The following is a 22,519-nucleotide window of genomic DNA, read 5'->3' on the forward strand; positions in this document are numbered from 1 at the left end:
TTCGATGGTACCACATGGTGGCCTAAGTGCCTTACAAAAATTATTTTGTCATACGAAATTCTTTGTACTTGCCAATCAAACAACTAATTTTTTTGTATATTGTAGGTGTAGCCTAAAAATTCCGTGAATTTTTATGTAAAGCGGTGTAAAGTAAGCTTGTGTTGGATGGGGAACAATTTTGTATTAATCTTATATTACGCATACTTATTTGTTGTTTATATGTGTTGAAGTGTGTAAATAAACTGTCAAAACTTTACTGCCCTTCAGAACCTGTTTTGTATAAGCAGCTGACCCTTGTGTAACAAGGAAAAGAAGCAGACCAGCTGAAAAGTACTTCTGTCAGAGCACAAAAAGAAGAATATGCTCCTCTTAAAAATACTCTGATAGAAAAGTGGGGAACCATCTGCCTCAGTCCTTATTCAGCCTTCTTCATCAAAGATTTTTGTGTGCAACCGTATTCGCCCTTTCTGTACTGAAAGAGATTAGCAGAGAGACAGTGACAGTGGAAGAGAGAAGAGACAATGCCAGTTGGAGAAAAAGAAAGAGGAAACAGTGATGGTGGGAGAGAGAACGTGACAGTGAAAGATTAGAGAGATGGATGAAGACAATAGCAGAGAGAGCCAAAGAGAAAGGTGGTGATGATGGCCATGGTGGTCAGTGAGAGACAGTCACAGTAAAAGAGAAAAAGCGATGGATGGAGATAGTAGCAGTGGGAGCAAAAGAGAGTGGAGACAGTGGAGGCAAAAAAGGGAGATGAATGGAGACCTTACACAGGCTTTGGGGTAGGGGGGATCTGTATGCCCCACAGCAGCGAAGTTTAATGGGAAAAAACTTGCCCACTTTCGCTCATCCCCTAAGCCCACGTGTTAAAGTTTCCTGATTTAGAGGTCAAAACACCAAGCAAACCATCCCCAAGGACATGTGTAGAAAAGAGAAATTGTAGTTGAAGAAAAATACAGCAGACTGCAAGTGGGAAAGAAAGAGATAGTGGCAATGGGAGAGAGAAAGAATGGGACAGACAGTGGCAGTGGGATGGGGCGGCAGTAAATTGACAGAGAAGGGGACAGTGGTAAGGAAGAGCAAGAGAAAGTGATGAAGACAGTGTCAGTGGGAGAGACAGGCAGGAGAAAGAGCCAGTCGTAGAAAAAGGATATGGTGGGGGAGGGGCAGAGAGAGAGGGGGGGGGGGTGGGGAGGGAGATGCTGAATGGTGAAGTCTTTAGTACAGAGTGTGACAGGGTAAAAGGATTTAGTACATTCTGTGTTAAAAGAGCTTGAATATGTTCACATGGCAAAATTTTTGGCGAGGGCAGCAGAATGAGGATTGAGGCAGCTGGTTCCCCACTTTTCTGTACGAGTGTTTTAAAGAGAGCGTATTCACCTTCTTTGTGCTCCTACAGGAGCACTTTTAAGCTGGCATACATAACGGTAGAATTCAATCAATTGCAAAATGTCAGAATTAGTAATCTTTAAATAGTTAGTTTCATAACTGTGAGGACAGGTCATCATACTGCCGCTAAGCTTAAGCATTGAAATTACTTTCATGGGGGTTTTGTAAATCTTCAGTTATTCTACTTTTGTTTTTCTAGACTCACTGATTTTCATTGAAATAAACCTTACTGTGTTAATGTTCATTTTCTTTGGCAGTATTTGTAACCTATATAACTGGCGGTATAAGAAGCTTGGCAATCTTGCACATGTGGAGACATGGCCAGAATACAGAGTGGCAAACCCTGGATTTTGGTTCGACTTCCAGCTTATTAATGTGGAAGACTTCAATGGCGTTGGTGAGACTGAACCGAGCCCATACTTTTACCAGGTATTAAAGTCATTAGTTTTCAGATGTGTAATCTTTTACACATTTTCTTTTCTTGTGTAATAAGTGATACTAGCTTTAAAGATAGTAGAAATTTCTGTGATTCTGTTAAGACACATTATTTATTTTTCACAGAATCTTGCTGAAGCTGAGTACTGTGTAGCTGTCTTTATGTATATGAGACTTCTTGGTTATCCTGCACATAAGATTTCTATTCTGACAACCTACAATGGGCAGAAACATCTAATCAGAGATGTGGTCAATATACGATGTGCGACAAATCCACTTATCGGGCGGCCGCACAAGGTATAAATTCTAAAATTTTAACGTTTATTATTATTATTATTATTATTATTATTATCATATCAGACCATGTGAAAGTGTTATCTGTAAAATGAGTTGCTGGTTTGAAACCATCTATTCTGTCAATTGTTATTACTCATAAAAATGCTGCAAAAGACAAGAGAACAATATAATTCAGAATTTTGTTTTTGTAAAATCGTTCATGAAAGTAGGGAATGTAAAAGCCCTTGCTACACCATAGAACCCCACTTAGTCATTGCTCTGAAGTGAAAATTTGGCACAGAAGATGTAATTGAAGTTGCTGAACATGAAAGCTTAGGATGATATGGAATCCAAATTAGATTTTGTATTATGTATAAGTGCAGCAGAACTTTATCTTTTATTAGGTGTTATTTGTCATAGGTTGCTGCAGTGAAAGGACACTGCAAATAGTAAGAGAAGAGTGTAATTCTAAACCGTTTTTGATTAAGATGACCAATATATGGGACTGCATACATTTATCAATGAAATGACTTGTTGTAGAATTATAGTATATGCGTGATGAATTGCCAACACCTCTGCACAGAATACCAGAGTTTCGAAACCAGTAATTATGTGGAATTTTGCCCAGAGAGAAAGTTTGTGGATAGTGGCAGATCATTTTTTGTAAGCTAAAGCATGCCAGATAGGATCTCTAATATTCATGCCTGTCACAGACAGCTGGTTTCAGTGTAGCAGACATGTTCAGGTCATGGGTAATAGATCCTTTATATTGAATGTTACCCAGAATCTGATTTTGATTTCACAGATGTGCAAAGTAATGCTTGTTTGCCTTTATTTTGGTTATTGTTTTGTTTTTATTAATTTATTTTTAGTTTCATAAGCCTTATTCTTTCTGTGCTCCCCTTGATATTAGGCTCACACATGTTGACATATATGCAAGTAGTGCAGAACTTCTCTAAGAAGTTTACTATAGTAGTGTGTACACTCAGAAATGGATTGGTCTGTGAGGAACTACTCAGCAGAAAACTGAAGAGAAACTCATGACACAATTGTCTGTAGCATCTTCTGTGTATTTTGTCTGTCTGTGTTTTGGGGTATGAGTTCAACCTTTAGTGATAATTTTCATGTTACCATGTATTTGGGGATAGCTAAATTGATACAGCGGTGTTCATGATGTGTGATACTGGTAGTAACAAAACATGCCTAATGTTATTTAATTATGTAATTGGATAGACAAAAAATCTACTCCCCAAGTGGTGGCAGAACACACACATAAAAGACTGTTGTGATTGGCAGGCTTTTGGAGGGTGAAGGAAAAGTACTGTAGATGTCTACGAAAAGAGATAGATTTTAGGAAAGTCACCCAGAACTGCGGGTCCGGGGAGACTTACCATACTGGATGAGAAGGTACACCATTGCTGTCACTTGTCTGTGTATCAGTTTTCAAGATAGCATAAAAAAACAGAAATGATCTTCTCTTGCAGCACCTAGATAATGTTGCCAGTAGCAATGAGAGAACAGCCAAAGTGTATGGCAAGGAAAAATTATGACAAGAGAGACAGAACATGTTGCTCATTCACCTTGGTTTGTGACCATAATGGCACTGTGTAGTGACATTGCAGTTTCATTTACATATACATTTCTGTCTTATATATGAATGTAACTTTTCTGGAGGTAAGTGGATAGTTTTTGTACTCGGCAGAAATAGAATCGTTGTCAATTGCAGAAACACAAACTAACAATATCAACAACAAAATATGCCTGGTAGGATTATACATTAGTCGTGTATTGTCAGATGTAAACACAGTCTGCAGGTATTGCTTGGCTAGGTATGGACCTTCAGAATAGTGTAGTGATGCACAACAGAGGTGTTGTAAGACAAAAATAATTTATTACTATTGTGGTATTTCAGCAGAAACTGTAAAATATAAGTTATACTCATCATTCAATCACTAGAAAGAGCATTTATTACTACACAAAATGGATATTCACACATTTTAATGCATTTATAATTTCAGGTGACTACAGTGGATAAATATCAGGGACAGCAAAATGATTACATCTTGTTATCCTTGGTGCGTACACGAGCTGTGGGACATCTACGTGATGTGCGACGTCTTGTTGTTGCAATGTCACGAGCGAGACTTGGCTTGTATGTCTTTGCAAGAGCATCACTGTTCAAGAATTGTTTTGAGCTGACTCCAGCATTTAGTCAGGTAACTGTTGTCTTGTCACTGTTTTACATGGGTCAGCTGTCCAGTACCAAGTGTGCATACTGCTTAATATCAGTTGCTAGTTCACTTTGGATCACCAGTTCAAACGTAACCACCAGCACTTATTTGTTTTTTTATTTGTCATTTCTGAATGGTTCCTGAAATTTTTTAAGTTAGTATATTTTGGAATATATGATGCTTGCATAAATAACATCCCTCTCCATCCAGGAGTTCATATTTATCATTTCTGGATGCTTCCTGAAATTTCTTAAGTTTGCATATTCTGGAAAATTTGATTTTTGTGTAAATAACAGCCCTCTTCATCCAGGACTTCAGTACTGTTCCATCCTGGCTGTATGTTGCTGTTGGTGATGAATGTACTTTCAAGTGTAAATGTCGTACTTCATTGACAACGCTGTTTCTGAATTTGGACTTGATTCTGGTTAATATGTGAACAACTCAAAAGACGTAAATATCATGAAATTACATGCAATCACCAAATCCTGCAACTGAATGGACAAATGTATGTTTTCAGGCCTGGTAATTTCCTTCCTATTGAATGAAGTGTAGGAAAGTTCTAAATTGAAGGGCTTGGTAAAAGAAAGTGCTAAGCCACATATAAGTATTTTAAGTTACTGCATGTTATATAGTGAACTAAATTCAATGGCAATAACATAAATACAATAAGACCAAACAGTTTATATAGTAGACAGAATTATCTAGCAAAACATATGGAACTAGTTATTTCCAGCATGCGGTGTATTTGAAAATACAGTAGATAACTTGAGCCGGCTAATCCTTACTAAACTGAGGGTTAGCACTTTCTTCTGCTGACCGCTCCAGTTATGAACGAACAACTTGATTCCTAATATTCAATCAGTTTCATTTCCTGCTTACATGAATCTGAGTCAGATTAGCACTTTGGAGACCATAGACTCTATGTGATTGCCGTAAGCTTAGTGACAACAGTGCATCCCAATTTAAGTTATACAATATAGCACTGAAGATGGTCACTCAGTGACAGAAAATCGATTTTGCATTAGTAAAAAATATACGACCAATGCTGTCTCTTTTTTCAAGTATACCTGTTATCTGGTCGTAGTGCACAAGACAACATGGAGTCGCCAAAATCTTCTGGGTTGTTAGGCCGAGTCATATTTCCTCTAAAATAATCAACATTTTGACCCCTCTGCTGGGATCTTCTTCAGGATCTTCTGGTGTCCTATACTGCTAGAACACTGTCAGAGACCAATGTCATGTTCTCTTATTAATGGGAGTTTTCCTGCATTTGTGCTGGAGAAGTAGGGGTATTGGTTAAAATTCTTGTGTCTACCATTGATGGGCCATCGTCATAGGCTAATATTCACATACTGTTGCAGAAGACAGGGCGTTGTTGGCTAAACTCTGTGCATATTATTGGTGGCTCATCGTCATCGGATAGAAAGGCACTATTCCACACTTATTCTGGAGAAGGGTTATTGGTTGAAATTCCTCCTACTGCTATTGGTCGGTAGTCATCATTGGCTAGATGCGAAGTAGGCAGAACAAGAGAGGAGAATGCTACCATTGTTTTGGATGCTGTGAAGGTGGAACAACTACGAGCTTATCCTGTGTATCGCAAGTTAAAAAGTGATCTGACAAACAGAATCATTCTGAAAGTGAAAAAACGTGATATCAGACTCCAGATTGGACAGGTCTATTACAATGAATCTAACAGCTCGATTATGTGTCTCATCCAGAATGTGCGGATTACCCAAGATACATAACGAATTGATTCCTTTGAGGCCTATCATCAGTGGGACTAACTCACCAACTCAGTTGTTTTGAGCACGTCATGTATGTGGTAAACAGACACACCTAGTTGGTATTATATACACAGCGAAGATATCTGCATGTGACATTCTTGTTAGTTTCTAAGTAACATTGTTATTTACTAATATCCCAATGTCAGATACAATGGAGACCATAAGGAAGAAAGTTGCTCCAGATGTTTGTGACTTAATTGAATTATGTCTTTGTTCGAGCTATTTTAAATACAATGGTGAATTCTATGAACAAGCTGACAGCCTTGCTATGGGCTCAGCCATATCGTCAGTTGAGCTGACATTTTTATGGAACATTTTGGGCAACATGCATTAAGTAGTGCTCCTTTGAAGCCTTCTTGTTGGCTCCGTTATGTGGACAATACACGTGTTATATTGCCACACAGCGAAGAACTTATTACATTCCATAAATTTTTGAATGAAATTTACCTTGGAGGTTGAGTGAGGCAGTCTCCCATTCCTAGATGTGGTGGTATACAGAAGATATGGTAAAACTCTAGGTTGCAGAGTGTATAGAAATCCATCTAACACAAATAGGTATTTAAATACCACTTCGCACCACCACCCAACCCAGAAGCAAGCAGTGCTCAACACTCTGTCTTCATGTGCCTTCCATGTCAGCAATGACGACAACTTGGAATCAGAGTTCAATTTTTTTAAGGAGGACATTGAAGGCAAATGGCTATAATAGTTGTTCAATTGACAGGGCTTATTAATCACACTAATAAGAATGACGAGGAACCACCTTCTCACTCCATTACATTACCGTTCATTTCTGGGGTCAATGAGCGCATAAGCAGAATTCTAAAGAAAAACAGTATCCAGACATCTTTCTGTAGCCAAAACAAAATAAAAGATTTTTTCCACCAAAAACGGATGCTCCTGATTGCCTCCACAATGTATGAGTCTATCAAGTGACATGTGGCTGTGGCAAAGCACATGTAGGCAAAATGGGAAGAACTGTTAAAGAATGCATTAAGAAACATGAACAGCACACATGGCTAAAACAAAATGTAAAATCGACAGCAGCGGAACATAATGAGAACTGTGGCTCTGACATTGATTGTAATAACGTACATGTGCTGGCTTAGGAAATAAACACTTGTAGAAGAAAGGTCCGAGAAATGGTTGAAATTTCCAAGAATTCATGTAATTTCAATAGAGAGGATGGCTACAGGCTTCCGGCATCATGGCTCTCTGCCATCAAGGAAGTGAATATGCATCCACAATGTGCAAGCAACATAAAAAATGTGTTGCAAGTCACCTCCGTGGACAATAATGTTTTGAGTAAACATTCCCCCTCTCTTGCTCTGTCCGTTTCTCATCTAGCCAATGATGACTGCCAACCAATAGCAGTAGGAGGAATTTCAACCAATAACCATTATCCAGCATAAGTGTGGAATAGCGCCTTTCTATCCGATTATGATGGACCGCCAATAGTATGCAAAAGCCAATAACACGCCTTCTTCTGCAGCAGTGTGGGAGTATTAGCCTATGACGATGGCCCACCAATGGTAGCTACAAGAATTTAAACCAATATTCCCACTTCTCCATCACAAATGCAGGAAAACTCCCCTTTATAAGAGAACACAACACTGGTCTCTGACAGTGTTCTAGCAGTTTGGATACCAGAATATCCAGAATAAAATCCCAGCAGAAGGGTCGAAACATCAATTATTTTAGGGAAAATATGACGCGGCCTAACAACCCAGAAGATTTTACCTTCAGCCTGAAATTTGTTGTTTAATGAATTAAATACATTGTCACTGTGTGTTTAAATAATACTGGAACTCTTAGAAGTCAAATAGTCCACAAATCACATATTAACATGTTGACAGCCATGAGGCCATTGGCAGACAGAGCAGAGCCTCACACCTGACACTGTGGGCCCACAGGCGGCCAGACAGTCCACTCTATTTAGTACAGTGTACAGTGCAGCACTATGAATTAATTTGTATTTTTTGATTAAGTTTACGCTGGTGTACGTGAAATCAGGTACTGTATCTTGATCAACATATTGACTTTTTTTTTTTTTTTGCAACTTCACCTTCAGCAGAGTTTTTATTGCTAATTCTTAAGAAATTTCATCATCGCTCTATGTCCATTATTAAAATTGACTGCTAATTCATATTTCGGTAAGAACAGTGAGATTTACTTTGTCACATAATACTGATATGAATGGTTTTCAATCAAATGGATCTTGTAGCATCTATCATTGGGATTGTGTGACATTGTAAACTTAAAAAACCACAAGTTTCAGTGATGAACAACAACCTGATGGTGTCAGAAGAATAAAATTTTAATACTGGTTACCCAGCATTATAGGAGTTTTTTGATAAAGAATGCATTTGTGGACACAACTGACAATGACAAAGTGACAATGGCAGTGGACTGCAAGAAATCTACAGCAAAAGATTTAAGAAGCCAGAACTGCTACCGAGGCTAAACTGGTAATACCTCAACAATGTGAGACCACATTTAGAGGGCACATTCATCCACAGTATATGTGTTATGTCAGCAAGCTTAATGTGACTGTGATTGTATTACAAAAATACCATCGAAAGATGTACTGTACTAAGCAGAGTGGAGCCTGAGGCACCTGACAGGCCCACTGCATCAGGTGTGAGGCTCTGCTGTGTTTGCCAGTGTCCCTGTGACAGTCAGGTTTTAACAGAGCAGTCCTCTTCCATCCTGTGTAGCTATTGCTATGCTCTGTGTGTTGCATGTATCGTGTTTAATGGTTTGCAAATATCTGAGTACTAATTACAGGTTCTGAGAGCATCAAGTGATTCTGCTCTGTCATCTACTAAATGCTACCCCACCGCACAACTCATACTCAGTCACTTATTTATAAGCAGCCTGAAAACCAGCAGTCAAACTATAAACTTACCACCGTTGTCTTCGGTGTAGCTGCCACTGAATTCCAAAATCCACAACTCTCCTTTAGAGCAACAATAAGACCACAAGTCACCTTCATTCAATAAACTGCCTGAATCAAAATCATATCTCTGGTTCCATTTGATCCTCAGACAAACGTAGACCTTTCAGCGGGAATACACCTGTTTAAAGTCCAGGTAAGCTGAAATCATATGATCCTGATGAAGCACCACCATGTAAAGGACGTGATATGTTTGCTATCTGTTTCTATTTTCACTACAAATATTTAATGGGTAAAGTTTGTCTAATACAGACTCTTACTTTTACAATAAAACTTCCCCATTTGTGCTTCCAGATCCAGAATGGAAAATCTGTACAGAATACTACTAGCATTTGAAGCTATTAAGCTATAACTGCACTTTCAGGTTATATTGTAATTGTTTGAGGAGCACTCCATGATGCTGAGGTGCATTCATTGGCCTTCAGATAATCTTACCGCAATTTTACTGAATACATCTTCCATACCACCAAATGTTAGGTGTGCAGCTTGGTTTCAACTATGAGTATTGGCAGTGGTTAGTATGACAGGAACCTTGATGGCACCCCAACACTCTCCTGGAATACTTACCAGGATATTTCACTGTTATTGTTTGTGTGAAGAGGGGTGCTAGACACTGCTAATTAAGTGTGACTAATCCAGTTGTTCATAGGTCTGTATAAAATGAAAAATCTAATAGCCAGCTTGTTCTTAAGTAAAGGTTATGCAGTACATTGATTCAAAGTTTGTGTTGAAAATGCAAAAAGATATCTACTGTCATTTACATGATTCACAATGAAAAATATGATAGACTAACTGACGCTTTTATCTTGAATATTCATCTTCTGTGTTACAGCTTATGCAGAGGCCGTTGAAGCTGTACTTGGCTCCACATGAGACCTATCCAACTCAGCGTTCAAATGATCAACCACCTTCAGGAACTCCTGTTGAGATGGCAGACATGGCACAGATGGCCACATTTGTATATGATTTTTACATACAGAAAGTTCACGCCTTGAAGTCTGCTTTTTATGTGAGTGTTTCAGCATTCCTTGTGTATTCAGCAAATGCTTTAAAATATATAGCCGAAAATGTTTGTGTTTGAATAATAAATCATGGGAGAAGCCCATTAATTGGTGTTAGGTATACTGTAAAAGTAAATGATTTTGATATGTTTTTAGAAAATATTTTAATAAGTGAGCATGATGGTAATTTATACTACTTGAGAATACTAGAAGTGTGCATAAATATTGTCACTAACCCCCCCCCCCCCCTTTTTTTCCCCTCTGCAACACTTAAGAAAATTGTCATTATTGCCATTATTATTTTGTATGTAGTAGAACCTATTGGAAATGGAAGTGAAATCACACATACATTAAATTGAATGTAGTGGTAGCTTTCTCAATTTGTCTTTCAATGCATTATGAAGCCTCTGTCCAGACCAGAAGCAACAAGATTGAATAATTTGTCTTTTTAATGTAACAGGAGAACATGCTTCCATTATACCATAAATTGTCAGTTATCAGCTGCTGCAAAACTGATTGGCCAGAAAATTGTGTTTCATTATAAAAGTAAAAAAAAAAAAGTAAATGTCTTTCTGTGATTCACAGAAAGTGCATGTTTAACAGACACAGAAACAAGAATAGTTTGGAGTTTAAAACCTGTGAACTTTCCAGGAAGTTCCTACTTAGATGATATAGATCCAGTCAGTATTTTTATTCCTGTTGCCAGTGCCAAAGACTGTTGGTGATAGCTCAAGAAATTTATTTTACGTTATTCAGTATGTAAACCAGTATGACAATATTCAGTCTGGAGTCATGCAATATTCGTGGAGCAATGAAATTTTGCAACCACATTCTGTACACTAATCTGATTTAATGTCATTAGAAACATTACCGCCATTAGCAATTATAGCAAATATATCTTTAAATGAAAGTATGATGTCGATTTCAGGCAGTATTCACTACAGTGATCAGATTATATTATGAAAGTCATGTGGTGGTGGTTTCCACAATAATACTGACAAATTTGTTCTACTAAGCAACACTATGAAAAGCTTTATATTATGCTTTGCATAGTAATAGTTTCAATGTTGGTATGTTAGTGCAGTCATATGAAGAAATAAGATGCATGTTTAGTGCTTAGTGTTCAGAGTTAAATTCAAAGATCTTTAGTGTCAATTCCAGCAGGGTTTAAAATGGCTAGAATCTAATGCTGACCTTTGTTGAGGCTTTCATTGTAAGTATAGTATGTACGATAAACATTTCATGTTTTACGAGGGTTGCCCAGAAAGTAAAGTACTGCTTTTTTTTTCCTTCCACAATTCTTTATTGAACATAATTAGATTTACACACACGAAAGAATGGTGTTTTATTTACACACCCTATTTTTTCACATAATCTCCATCCCATTCTATGGCCTTCCTCCAGCACTAAACAAGGGTATACGTGCCCTGTCAGTCCCAGTCCTTGCCCTGGTGGCGGAACCAGCACTTCACTGTGTGAATCACCACCTCACCATCCTCCATGAATGGCATCCTTTAATGGCTAGTGACAGCATCAGCTCACTACAACACGTCAGGTGTGACAGCCGTGGATGGTCTCCCTGACCACTGCGAATCGTGGAGCTCCATTGATCCACCTTCTGACAACCTCACCCTCCATGCACAGTGACTACCTGTACTTCTGTCAAGAGCAGGTGCTCCATATACATTGCACAAACATTTGTGATTATTCCACACAGTTTCTTTCTCTACAGTGAGAAATTCAATGATGGCACATTGCCTCTTAACATACATGACTTACAGACACCATTTTGAAACTGTCCTGCAGTTACACTATATGTCAGAAATGCTGGAAACTTAGCGTGCTCACTCAGGAGACTTCAAATAACACGTACATAATGTTTCGGATTCGTAGTACTGTTTTCGGCAGAGTGATGCATTACTTTCTGAGCAACCCTCATAGGTTCAGTACAAAGGTGGACTGCCACTGAAAGTTTATTGAGTCCTGGCAGACACAGCATATTATATAAATTGATCAAATACAATAAAGTTCAATGAAACACAGTTCTTGTAGTTGCAATTGTATGTTGTTGTTGTTGTTGTTGTTGTTGTTGTGGTCTACAGTCCAGAGACTGGGTTGATGCTGCTCTCCATGATACTCAATCCTGTGCAAGCTTCTTCTTCTCCAAGAACCTACTGCAACCTACATCCTTCTGAATCTGCTTAGTGTATTCATCTCTTAGTCTCCCTCTACGATTTTTACCCTCCTCGCTGCCCTCCAGTACTAAATTGGTGATCCCTTGATGCCTCAGAACATTTCCTATCAACTGATCCCTTCTTCTAGTCAAGTTGTGCCACAAATTTCTCTTCTCCCCAATTCTGTGCAGTACCTTCTCATTAGTTACATGATCTACCCATCTAATCTCCAGCATTCTTCTGTAACATCACATTTCAAAAGCTTCTATTGTCTTCTTGTCTAAACTATTTATCATCCACGTTTCACTTCCATACAGGGCTGCACTCTATACAAATGCTTTCAGAAAGGACTTCCTGACATTTAAATCTACACTCGATGTTAACAAATTTCTCTTCTTCAGAAACACTTTCTTTGCCATTGACAGTCTACATTTTTATATCCTCTCTACTTCGACCATCATCTGTTATTTTGCTCCCCAAATAGCAAAGTAATAGATTACTTTATTACTTTGCTAATCTAATCCTCACAGCATCATCTGATTTAATTCGATTACATTCCATTATCCTCGTTTTGCTTTTGTTGATGTTCATCTTATATCCTCCTTTCAAGACACTGTCCATTCCGTTCAACTGCTCTTCCAGGTCCTTTGCTGTCTCTGACAGAATTACAATGTCATTGGCAAACCCCAAAGTTTTTATTTCTTCTCCATGGATTATAATTCCTACTCCAAATTTTTCTTTTGTTTCCTTTACTGCTTGCTCAATATACAGATTGAATAACATTTGAGATAGGCTACAACCCTGTCTCACTCCCTTCCCAACCACTGTTTCCCTTCTATGACCCTCAACTCTTATAACCGCCATCTGGTACCTGTACAAATTGTAAATAGTCTTTTTCTCCCTGTATTTCACCCCTGTCACCTTCAGAATTTGAAAGAGATTATTCCAGTCAACATTGTCAAAAGCTTTCTCTAAGTCTACAAATGCTAGAAAAATAGGTACGCTTTTCCTTAATCTATCTTCCAAAATAAGTTGTAGGGTCAGTATTGCCTCACATGTTCCAACATTTCTACGGAATTCAAACTGATCTTCCCCAAGGTTGGCTTCTACCTGGTTTTCCATTCGTCTGTAAAGAATTTTTGTTAGTATTTTGCTTCCATGACTTATTAAACTAATAGTCCGGCAGTTTTCACACCTGTCAACACCTGCTTTCTTTGGGCTGGGAATTATTATATTCTTCTTGAAGTCTGGAGGTATTTCACCTGTCTCATACATCTTGCTCACCAGATGGAAAAACTTTGTCATGGCTGGCTCTCCCAAGGCTATCAGTAGCTCTAATGGAATATTGTCTACTCCCGGGGCCTTGTTGCGTCTTAGGTCTTTCAGTGCTTTGTCTGACTCTTCACACAATATCATATCTCCCATTTCATCTTCATCTATGTCCTCTTCCATTTCCATAATACTGCTCTCAAGTATTGTATAAACCCTCTATATACTCCTTCCACCTTTCTGCTTTCCCTATTTTGCTTAGAACTGGTTTTCCATCTGAGCTCTTGATATTCATAGAAGAGGTTCTCTTTTCTCCAATGGTCTCTTTAATTTTCCTGTAGTCAGTATCTATCTTACCCCTAGTGATATGTGCCTCTACATCATTACATTTGTCCTCTAGCCATCCCTGCCTAGCCATTTTGCACTTCCTGTCGATCTCATTTTTGAGACAATTGTCCTCCTTTTTCATTTACTGCATTTTTATATTTTCTCCTTTCATCAATGGAATCCGATATCTCTTCTCTAACCCACGGATTTCTACTAGCTCTCATCTTTTTACCTACGAGATCCTTTGTGGCCTTCACTATTTCATCTTTCAGAGCTACCCATTCTTCTTCTACTGTATTTCTTTCCACTGAATTTGTCAATTGTTCCCTAATGCTCTCTCTGAAACTCTCTACAACCTCTGGTTCTTTAAGTTTATCCAGATCCCATCTCCTTAAATTCCCACCTTTCTGCAGTTTCTTCAGTTTTATTGTACAGTTCATAACTGCCCCTGGAAACGTCTTGCAGGTTAAGACCTGGTTCCTAAATCTCTGTCTTACCATTATATAATCTATCTGAAACCTTCCAGTGTCTCCAGGCCTCTTCCACGTATATAATCTTCTTTCATGATTCTTAAACCAAGTGTTAGCTATGAGTAAGTTATGCTCTGCACAAAATTCTACCAGGCGGCTTCCTCTTTCATTCCGTAGCCCCATTCCATATTCACCCACTACTTTTCCTTCTCTTCCTTTTCCTACTATCGAATTCCAGTCCCCCATGACAATTAAATTTTTGTCTCCCTTTAGTATCTGAATAATTTCTTTTATCTCATCATACATTTCTTCAATCTCTTCGTCATCTGCGGAGCTAGTTGGCATATAAAGTTGTACTATTGTTGTAGGTGTGGGCTTCGTGTCTATCTTGGCTACGATAATGTGTTCACTATGCTGTTCATAGTAGCTTACCTGCACTCCTATTTTTTTATTCATTGTTAAAGCTACTCCTGCATTACCCCTATTTGATTTTGTGTTTATAACCCTGTATTCACCTGACCAAACGTCTTGTTCCTCCTGCCACTGAACTTCACTAATTCCCACTATATCTAATTTTAACCGATCCATTTCCCTTTTTAAATTTTCTAACCTACCTTCCCAATTAAGGGATCTGACATTCCACGCTCCGATTCGTTGAACGCCAGTTTTCTTTCTCCTGATAACGACGTCCTCCTGAGTACTCCCTTCCTGGAGATCCAAATGGGGGCTATTTTACCTCCGGAATATTTTACCCAAGAGGACGCCATCACCATTGAACCATACAGTAAAGCTGCATGCCCTCGGGAAAAATTACAGCTGTAGTTTCCCTTGCTTTCAGCTGTTCGCCGTACCATCAGAGCAAGGCCGTATCGGTTAATGTTACAAGGCCAGATCAGTCAATCATCCAGACTGTTGCCCCTGCAACTACTGAAGAGGCTGATGCCCCTCTTCAGGAACCATATGTTTGCCTGGCCTCACAACAGATACCCCTCCATTGTGGTTGCACTTGCAGTACGGCTATCTGTATGATTGAGACACGCGAGCCTTCCCACCAGTGGCAAGGTCCATGGTTCAGGGGGGGGGGGGGGGGGCAGTTGTATATGTTCTACAAATTAGTTGTATGAAACTGAGGGTCACAGTTCAGAAGAACATTCTACCCACAATCCTTCCCACCCCTGTCGCTTGCCCGCTTGCCAAAGTGGTATTCTGGCACCATTCACTCTAAGAAATTGCTGGTCCATCTTTATGCTACACCTATTCTCAACCCCTTGCCCCTTGTCACATGGTCCATAGGCCTGTGGAAGACCCAGGGTGCAAGATCTGCCCTTTGTAACTATCCTGCACATTTTATTTCAGTCATGTCACAGACAAGTCCTATCCTGTCCAGAGGTAGGATACCTGTAAAAGCAGTACTGTCAGATACCATCTCTGGTGTAACTTTTGCACACACTTTTATGTGGGCATGACCACCACCAAGTGATCCATTCAAGTGAATGTCCATCACCAAACAGCAGCAGAGCTGACCACTCATTAGTAGAACACACTGCTGAGCACAACATTGGTAAGTGATTCACAACCCTTGCCTTTTGTATCCTTCCTACCAACACTAACTTTTCTGAAGTATGTAGATGGGAAATGTCCATTCAACACTTGTTTTTAGCCCTCAGTTTATGATAGCTTTGTCCCACACCCACCTTCACCCTTGCCCCAAGCACCCCACTTCACTTCATTCTGCACTTAAACCATCTTGTCCACAGTATCCCTCCTCTTTTGTTCCATCTTCCCCTCTCAGTTCACTGCTCCAAGTCACTGAATACCACACACAATTCTCTCAGCCTGTGTCAGAATAAGTTCACAGATGCAACGTTCCTACCCTGTGCACTTGCTGCCACTATGTCCCAGCTGTCAGCCACTGTTCCTTCCACTCTTTTCTCACACACTTCTGCTGATATAGCCCCTCAATCAATTTGAGTTGTAGTCTGGTGTAATCTAGATCTATATCTATACTCTGCAAATGACAGTGAGCTATGTGGCAGTAGGTATGTCCCATTGTACCAGTTATTAGGGGTTCTTCTTGTTCCATTCATGTGTGGAGCACAGGTTGAATGATTGTTTGAATGCCTATGTACATACAGTAATTATCGTATCCTCACTGTCTCTGTGTGCGATATGTAAAGGATGTAGTATATCCCTAGAGTAATCATATAAAGCTGGTTCTTGAAACTTCGTTAATGCACTTCCTCGTGATACGTCTATCTGCAAGAGCCTGCCAGCTCAGTTCCTTCAGTATTTCTTGACACTCTCCCACAGAGTAAACAAATCTGTGACCATTCGTGCTGCCCTTCTCTATATGCATACAATATCCCCTGTTAGTCCTATCTGGTACAGGTCCCACACACTTGAGTGATATTTTAGAACTCCCTAGTATTCTACTAATAAAGTGAAGTCTGCCACCTGCTTTATACACAACTGAACCTAGTGATTATTTCATTTCATATCCCTACAAAGTGTTATGCCTAGGTATTTTTATGAGTTTATTGATTCCAACAGTGACTCACTGATATAGGATACTATGTTTTTTCGTTTTGCGAAGCGCAAAATTTTTCATTTAAATGTAATTGACTGGCGCAGTGTAACCATGTAGTAGTACGTGTTCGTGCACATGAATGTGTATATGTATTGTGTAGTATGCTCTATAGAACATCATCAGTCTTACATATGTGCCTACTGATAACTCTGTGACTCAACTACACAGTGAGCTGTTACTTTTACTCCTCCCATTATGTACAGACTACCAAGCACTTCCCATTGCTGTATTCATTTTGTGGTGTACCTACTGAACCTAGACCAACTAGGGAAAAATTATTTTGAGTCAAAAGGTAACATTAAGTGCACAAATACATTAAATGCTGTCTGTCATGTAGTAACTCTGCTGCACTCATTCACTGGCTTAGTCTGATACATACTGAGAAATAAGTTCAGTGCTGATTTTTTATGGAGGGAGCAGAGTGGAAATTGCATCTGTTGACTGAATGTAGCCACAGTTCTCTCTACCTTGCCATCTGATTTGTGATTTAATGGATCAGTTGGTAAATGTGTAAAATATATTGTGGTGAAAAAAAAGGAAAAGGAATTAAGCAATCGGTTTTGAACTATATCAACAGTATACACACATAAACACTCACGCAAACGCAACTCACACACATGACTGTAGTCTCAGGCAACTATAACCACAGTGTGGTTTCAGTTGCCTGAGACTGTAGTCGTGTGTGTAATGCGTCCATGTCTGCTGAGGGAAAGAGAAAGGTCTCAGAGTTACTTGTCCTGGTACGCAATATTGTAGACAGGATGACGTGTACCACATCAGGTAATCACTCACTGTCACTTAATGTTTGTCTTGCTGTGAGACCTATTCAATGCGTATGCATATCTGATACAGTAAACATAGTTTGGTACACATTTTCAGAGTATTCAGACGTGCTCGTTGTGTATAGCAAAGCTCGACGTAAGGGAAGCACTGATAGTTGGCTGTATCATGAATGCTTTCTGCAATGCAGCATGCCATTACACAAACTTTTTCCCCAGTTATGCAGTGGCTTTGAGAAACAGTTACCTTCATCATGAGAGGGCGTCATGGCAATGGCCTGAATTTGAAGAAGATGTAGTGTATCATGCTGAAGAAGACCTGTTAAGCACTCAAACAATTGCATGTACAATGGGTGTTACTCACAGTATCGTGTGGGACGGTGTGCTTGAGCAACTACATCTGTACCACTTACAAAGGGTACATGCTATTGGTCTACCCAATTTTCCACAATGCATTGCCTATGGCATATGGTTCCTGCACTGCGACATCAACACAGCCATTTCTACATTGAGTTCTGTTCACAGATGAATGTGAGTTCACTACGAACTGTCTTCTTAATTCGTGAAACAGACATGTCTTGGGAGATGAAAACCCTCGTACCACACATGTTCAGGGGTTTCAGCACTGGTTTGGTATTAACATGTGGACAGGTATTCTGAATGGTCATACCTCCTTCCACTCAAGCTGATTGCTCCTTCATACTTCATCTTCCTGCAAAAATATTAAACCTGGTTCTTGGGATCTATGCCACTGAATGTCCATCAGGCAATGCAATTTCTGCATGATGGTGCTCCACCTCACTTCTCACATGTGGTTCAGAGGCATCTCAACAGATGATATGGTGAAAGATGGATAGGCCAAGGTGTTCCAACTGTTTGGCCGCCACAATGACTGGATTTAACTCCTATGGACTACTTCTTATGGGTCATATGCAAAGTTTAATTCTTGCAGAAACAGAGGAAGATGTGCTGGCACAAGTTCTGGTCACTTCACTAGAAATTGAAGAGAGACCAAGTGGAAGGAGAGAGCGTACAAGAACCTGCTTCATAGATACTTGTCTATAACAACATTGGTGGTCACCACATCAACCCACTGTTAGAATGCATCAGTACTGTTCCGTATGTACAGTATGGTATGCTATTTTTTGTTTTGGAGTACTGTAAACATCTAATTTTTGAGTGTTAATAGAAACAAATGTGCTTAAGTGAAAAAATGAATTTTTGTTATGTTTGTTTTTGAATTGTTACCTAATAATCGTTCTGCAACATGCCTAATTCAGTTCCTCAAGGAGAAGTGGATGAGTTACACATTTGACTTGAAACTGTCATAGAAGGGAAACGGTACATTTCCAGACATTGATTACATACTCACTCCCCTCTACAAGTCCTAGAAGTTTGTAACAGGAATTTTCGAACACACTGTATTTGGTAATGAAATTTGTCATAAATAATTCATCACAGTTTGAGAAGAACAGAGATGTACATACCAGCAACACCAGATGAAAAAATGACATTGATTACCCATTATTAAAGCTGTCAGTGGCTCAGAAAGAAGTTCAATATCCAGCAAAAAACTTTTTTGATCATTTGCCCAATAACATAAAATGTCTGATAGGTAGCAAAGCAAGTTTTAAATCTAATTTAAAATCATTTTTCGGGGACAACTCCCCACATCCCATAGATAAATATCCTATGATAAACTGGTTAAAAAAAAAAAAAAAAAAAAAAAGGAGGAGGAGGTTGCATGGGCAGGACCAAAAAACTGTAATGTATGTTAACACTAATCATGTATACATATCCTGTAAACTGACCCATTCCATATCATTTTGATTAAAGAATCGTTCACATGATCTATGGAAAATGTAACTGTCTAAACTAACTAAATTAGGTATTTGGTCTAATCCTGTCCAATAACAGTAAGCAGGGTACTTAAACAATGGAAAGGGTAGATTGCTACGCACCACAGTTGAATCACAGACAGGTGCAATTAAAAAGACTGCTAAAATAATTAAGCTTTCAAACAATGTCCTTCTTTTGAAATAGAAAATATTCACACAAGTACAACACACGTGGCCACTGTCTCAGAGTGCTGGGGACCAACTACATCGGATATGAGCAGCAGTCTGCTGGGCGCTGTGTGATGAGAGTATGGGGCGGCGGTGGGGGTAAGAGGGGACACATGGGACGTGGAGGCGGATTGATAGCAGGATAGCAGTAGGGTAAGATGCTGTGCTGTCTATGGGAGCATGAACGGACATGGTGAGGACAGGATAGGGGTGCTGTATGCAGTGACGGGGCTGTGATGGAGGGGGAGGGGTTCAGGGGTGGGGGGAAGAGAAAAGTGCAGAATAGGAAAGGACTATGTAGGTGTGATGGTGGTATAGAATGTGTACGTAGTTCAGGAGTAGGAGCATGGGAGCATAGAAGGGGTTAGGTAGATGGAGGACAGGGATTAGCGAAAGCTGAGGCCAGCCAAGTTACAGAAATGAAGGATATGTTGCGAGGAGAGTTCTCACCAGCAAAATTCAGAAAACTGTTTTTGGCAGGAAGAATCCAGATGTTTCAGGCTGTGAACCAGTCATTAAAGTGAAGCACATCATGTTCAGCAACTGTGTGGTCCAACTGTCTATTGGCTGCAATTTGGCAGTGGTCCTTCAAGTGGACTGACAGCTTCTTGGTTGCCTTAGTTGTTGTGCCCACGTAGAAAGTTGCACAGTGGTTGCTGCCTTTGATATGATAGGAGATGCCTGTGACAGATCTAGATTTGATGGTAGTGGGGGGATGTGTGGGACAGGTCTTGCAATTAGATCTATTGTATGGATATGAGCCATGAGACAAGGTGCTGAGAGTATGCTGGAGTTGAGGTGGACAAGAATCTTATGTAGGATTGGTGGGCTCAGATGACCAATGTTGGGAGGATATCCCTCATTTCAGGGTTCAAAGGGAGGTAGTTGAAACCCTGGTGGAGAGCACAATTCAGTTGCTCCAGTCCTAAATGGTACTGAGTCATGACAGAAGTGCTCCTTTGTGGCTGAGTAGTGGGTATGTGAAAAGTGATGGGTGATTGGAGAGGCAAGGCATGGGAGATCTGTTTCTGGACAAGGTTGGAAAGGTAATTTCTGTTTGTGAAAGCTTCAGTGATACCCTTGGCATATTTGGAGAGGGACTGCTCGTCATTACAGTTGCAACAACACTGGGTGGGAGACTGTATGGAAGGAACTTCTTGGTGTAGTACGGTAGGTGCTGTCAAAGTGGAGGTGTTGTTGGTGATTGGTATGTTTGACATGGACAGAAGTGGTGATTGTATGTAGAGGTCAACATTGAGGAAGGTGGCTTGTTGAGTTGATGAGTACCAGGTGAAATGAATAAGTGAATGGGACAGAAGGTTTGGAGTTCTGGAGAAATGTGGGTAGTGTGTCCTCAACCTTATGAATATGTCATTAATGAATCTCAATCAGGTGAGGAGTTTTGGATTGTGGGTGTTTAGGAAGGGTTCCTCTAGATTATTCGTGTACAGGTTCTCATAGGATGCGGCTGCCCATTGCTGTACCACGATTTGTTTGCAGGTGATCCCTTCAAAGGAGAAATAGTTGTGAGTGATCATATATTTTGTCATGGTGAGCAAGATGGAGGTTGTAAGTTTGGAGTAACTCATGTATTGGGGAAGGTAGTGTTCAGTAGTGACAAGTCCATGAGCATTGGGGATGTTAGTGTAGAGGGAGGTGGCATCGACAGTGATGAGCAGCATGTAGGGTGATAAAGGAATGGGAACTGTAGAGAGCTGATGGAGAAAATGGTTGGTGTCTTTAAAAGATACTATTGGATAGTTTCAACTGTTTGCTGTATTTCAAAAGAGCATGTTTTCAACTTATAGCACATATGGCATTATGCCATAATAAAAAAAAACAAAAATGATACGATACAGTACTGGTATACTCTGCCATAGCCGGTCCCAAGCCCGGTTGAAAAAGGTGGAGGGGGAGGAGTAACACCTCATAAAAAAAAACCTTGGTTCACCTGGCCCGGGTGATAGTACTTCATGAGGGCCCCTTGCCAGGGACACGGTGTAGACCTCAACGGCAGTGAAGGCGGAGATGAAGATCATCGGTACGGCGGAACTGGCGGAAGAGGCAACCTCGCTTTTTGCCATACTATAAAAGCTATCGTCCAAGGTTGTTTGGACAAAGGGCACGACGGTTCCAAAGGTTAGTGGCGGTAACCCTACAGCGTCTGTTCCACATGTTAGTGGCGGCTGATCTATAAAACTCAGAAGTGGAACTCTGAGCTTAACCAGACTGAAATCTCAATTTCAGTCACAAACCCAGTCCAATTAAATCAACATGGATACAGCACCTTCAAAGACAAATTACCCCAGTGGGTCAAATCCCATGGTTGAAAAACCGCAAGTGGTCTATTCGGATTCTGGGGAGTGTGCATGGAGGTAAATCGGAGTACCTCAAAACCCCGTAATAAGAAAATCGAACCAAAATCTAGAATTTGGCTAATGACATTTAATGTAAGTTCTCTCTTAAAAATGGGAAAACTAAAAAACATCCTGGACAAATCCAGAGAACATAAAATCAAAATGATTGCATTTCAGGAATCACGATATACAGATGAAAATCTTTTTGATTTGGAAGGATACAGGATATACAAAGGAAAACCTGGAAAACGAGCCATGGCAAATTGTACACAATTTGGAACTGGATTTATAATAGATACATCAATACTTGATTCAGTCGCAACTTTCAAATCTTACTCGGGTCGGCTCTCCACGATGACAATAAAATCAGCTAATAAGATATACAGCCTAATCAACGGACATGCAGCAACTACCA

General features: G+C 39.8%; 1 protein-coding gene across 1 annotated transcript in view; it reads left to right on the plus strand.

The window, feature by feature from the left end:
* LOC126480306 (RNA helicase aquarius) overlaps window positions 1-22,519 on the plus strand; it is a 346,791-nt gene that overhangs the window by 319,916 nt on the left and 4,356 nt on the right. The window contains exons 23-26 of the mRNA XM_050103855.1: window positions 1,647-1,818; window positions 1,951-2,121; window positions 4,119-4,316; window positions 9,907-10,083. Of these exons, the coding sequence (XP_049959812.1) occupies window positions 1,647-1,818; window positions 1,951-2,121; window positions 4,119-4,316; window positions 9,907-10,083 (718 nt within the window). The remainder of the gene's footprint in view (window positions 1-1,646; window positions 1,819-1,950; window positions 2,122-4,118; window positions 4,317-9,906; window positions 10,084-22,519) is intronic.

This window comes from Schistocerca serialis, chromosome 1 (genome assembly GCF_023864345.2).
Source record: "Schistocerca serialis cubense isolate TAMUIC-IGC-003099 chromosome 1, iqSchSeri2.2, whole genome shotgun sequence".
NCBI classification, from domain to species: Eukaryota; Metazoa; Arthropoda; class Insecta; order Orthoptera; family Acrididae; genus Schistocerca; species Schistocerca serialis.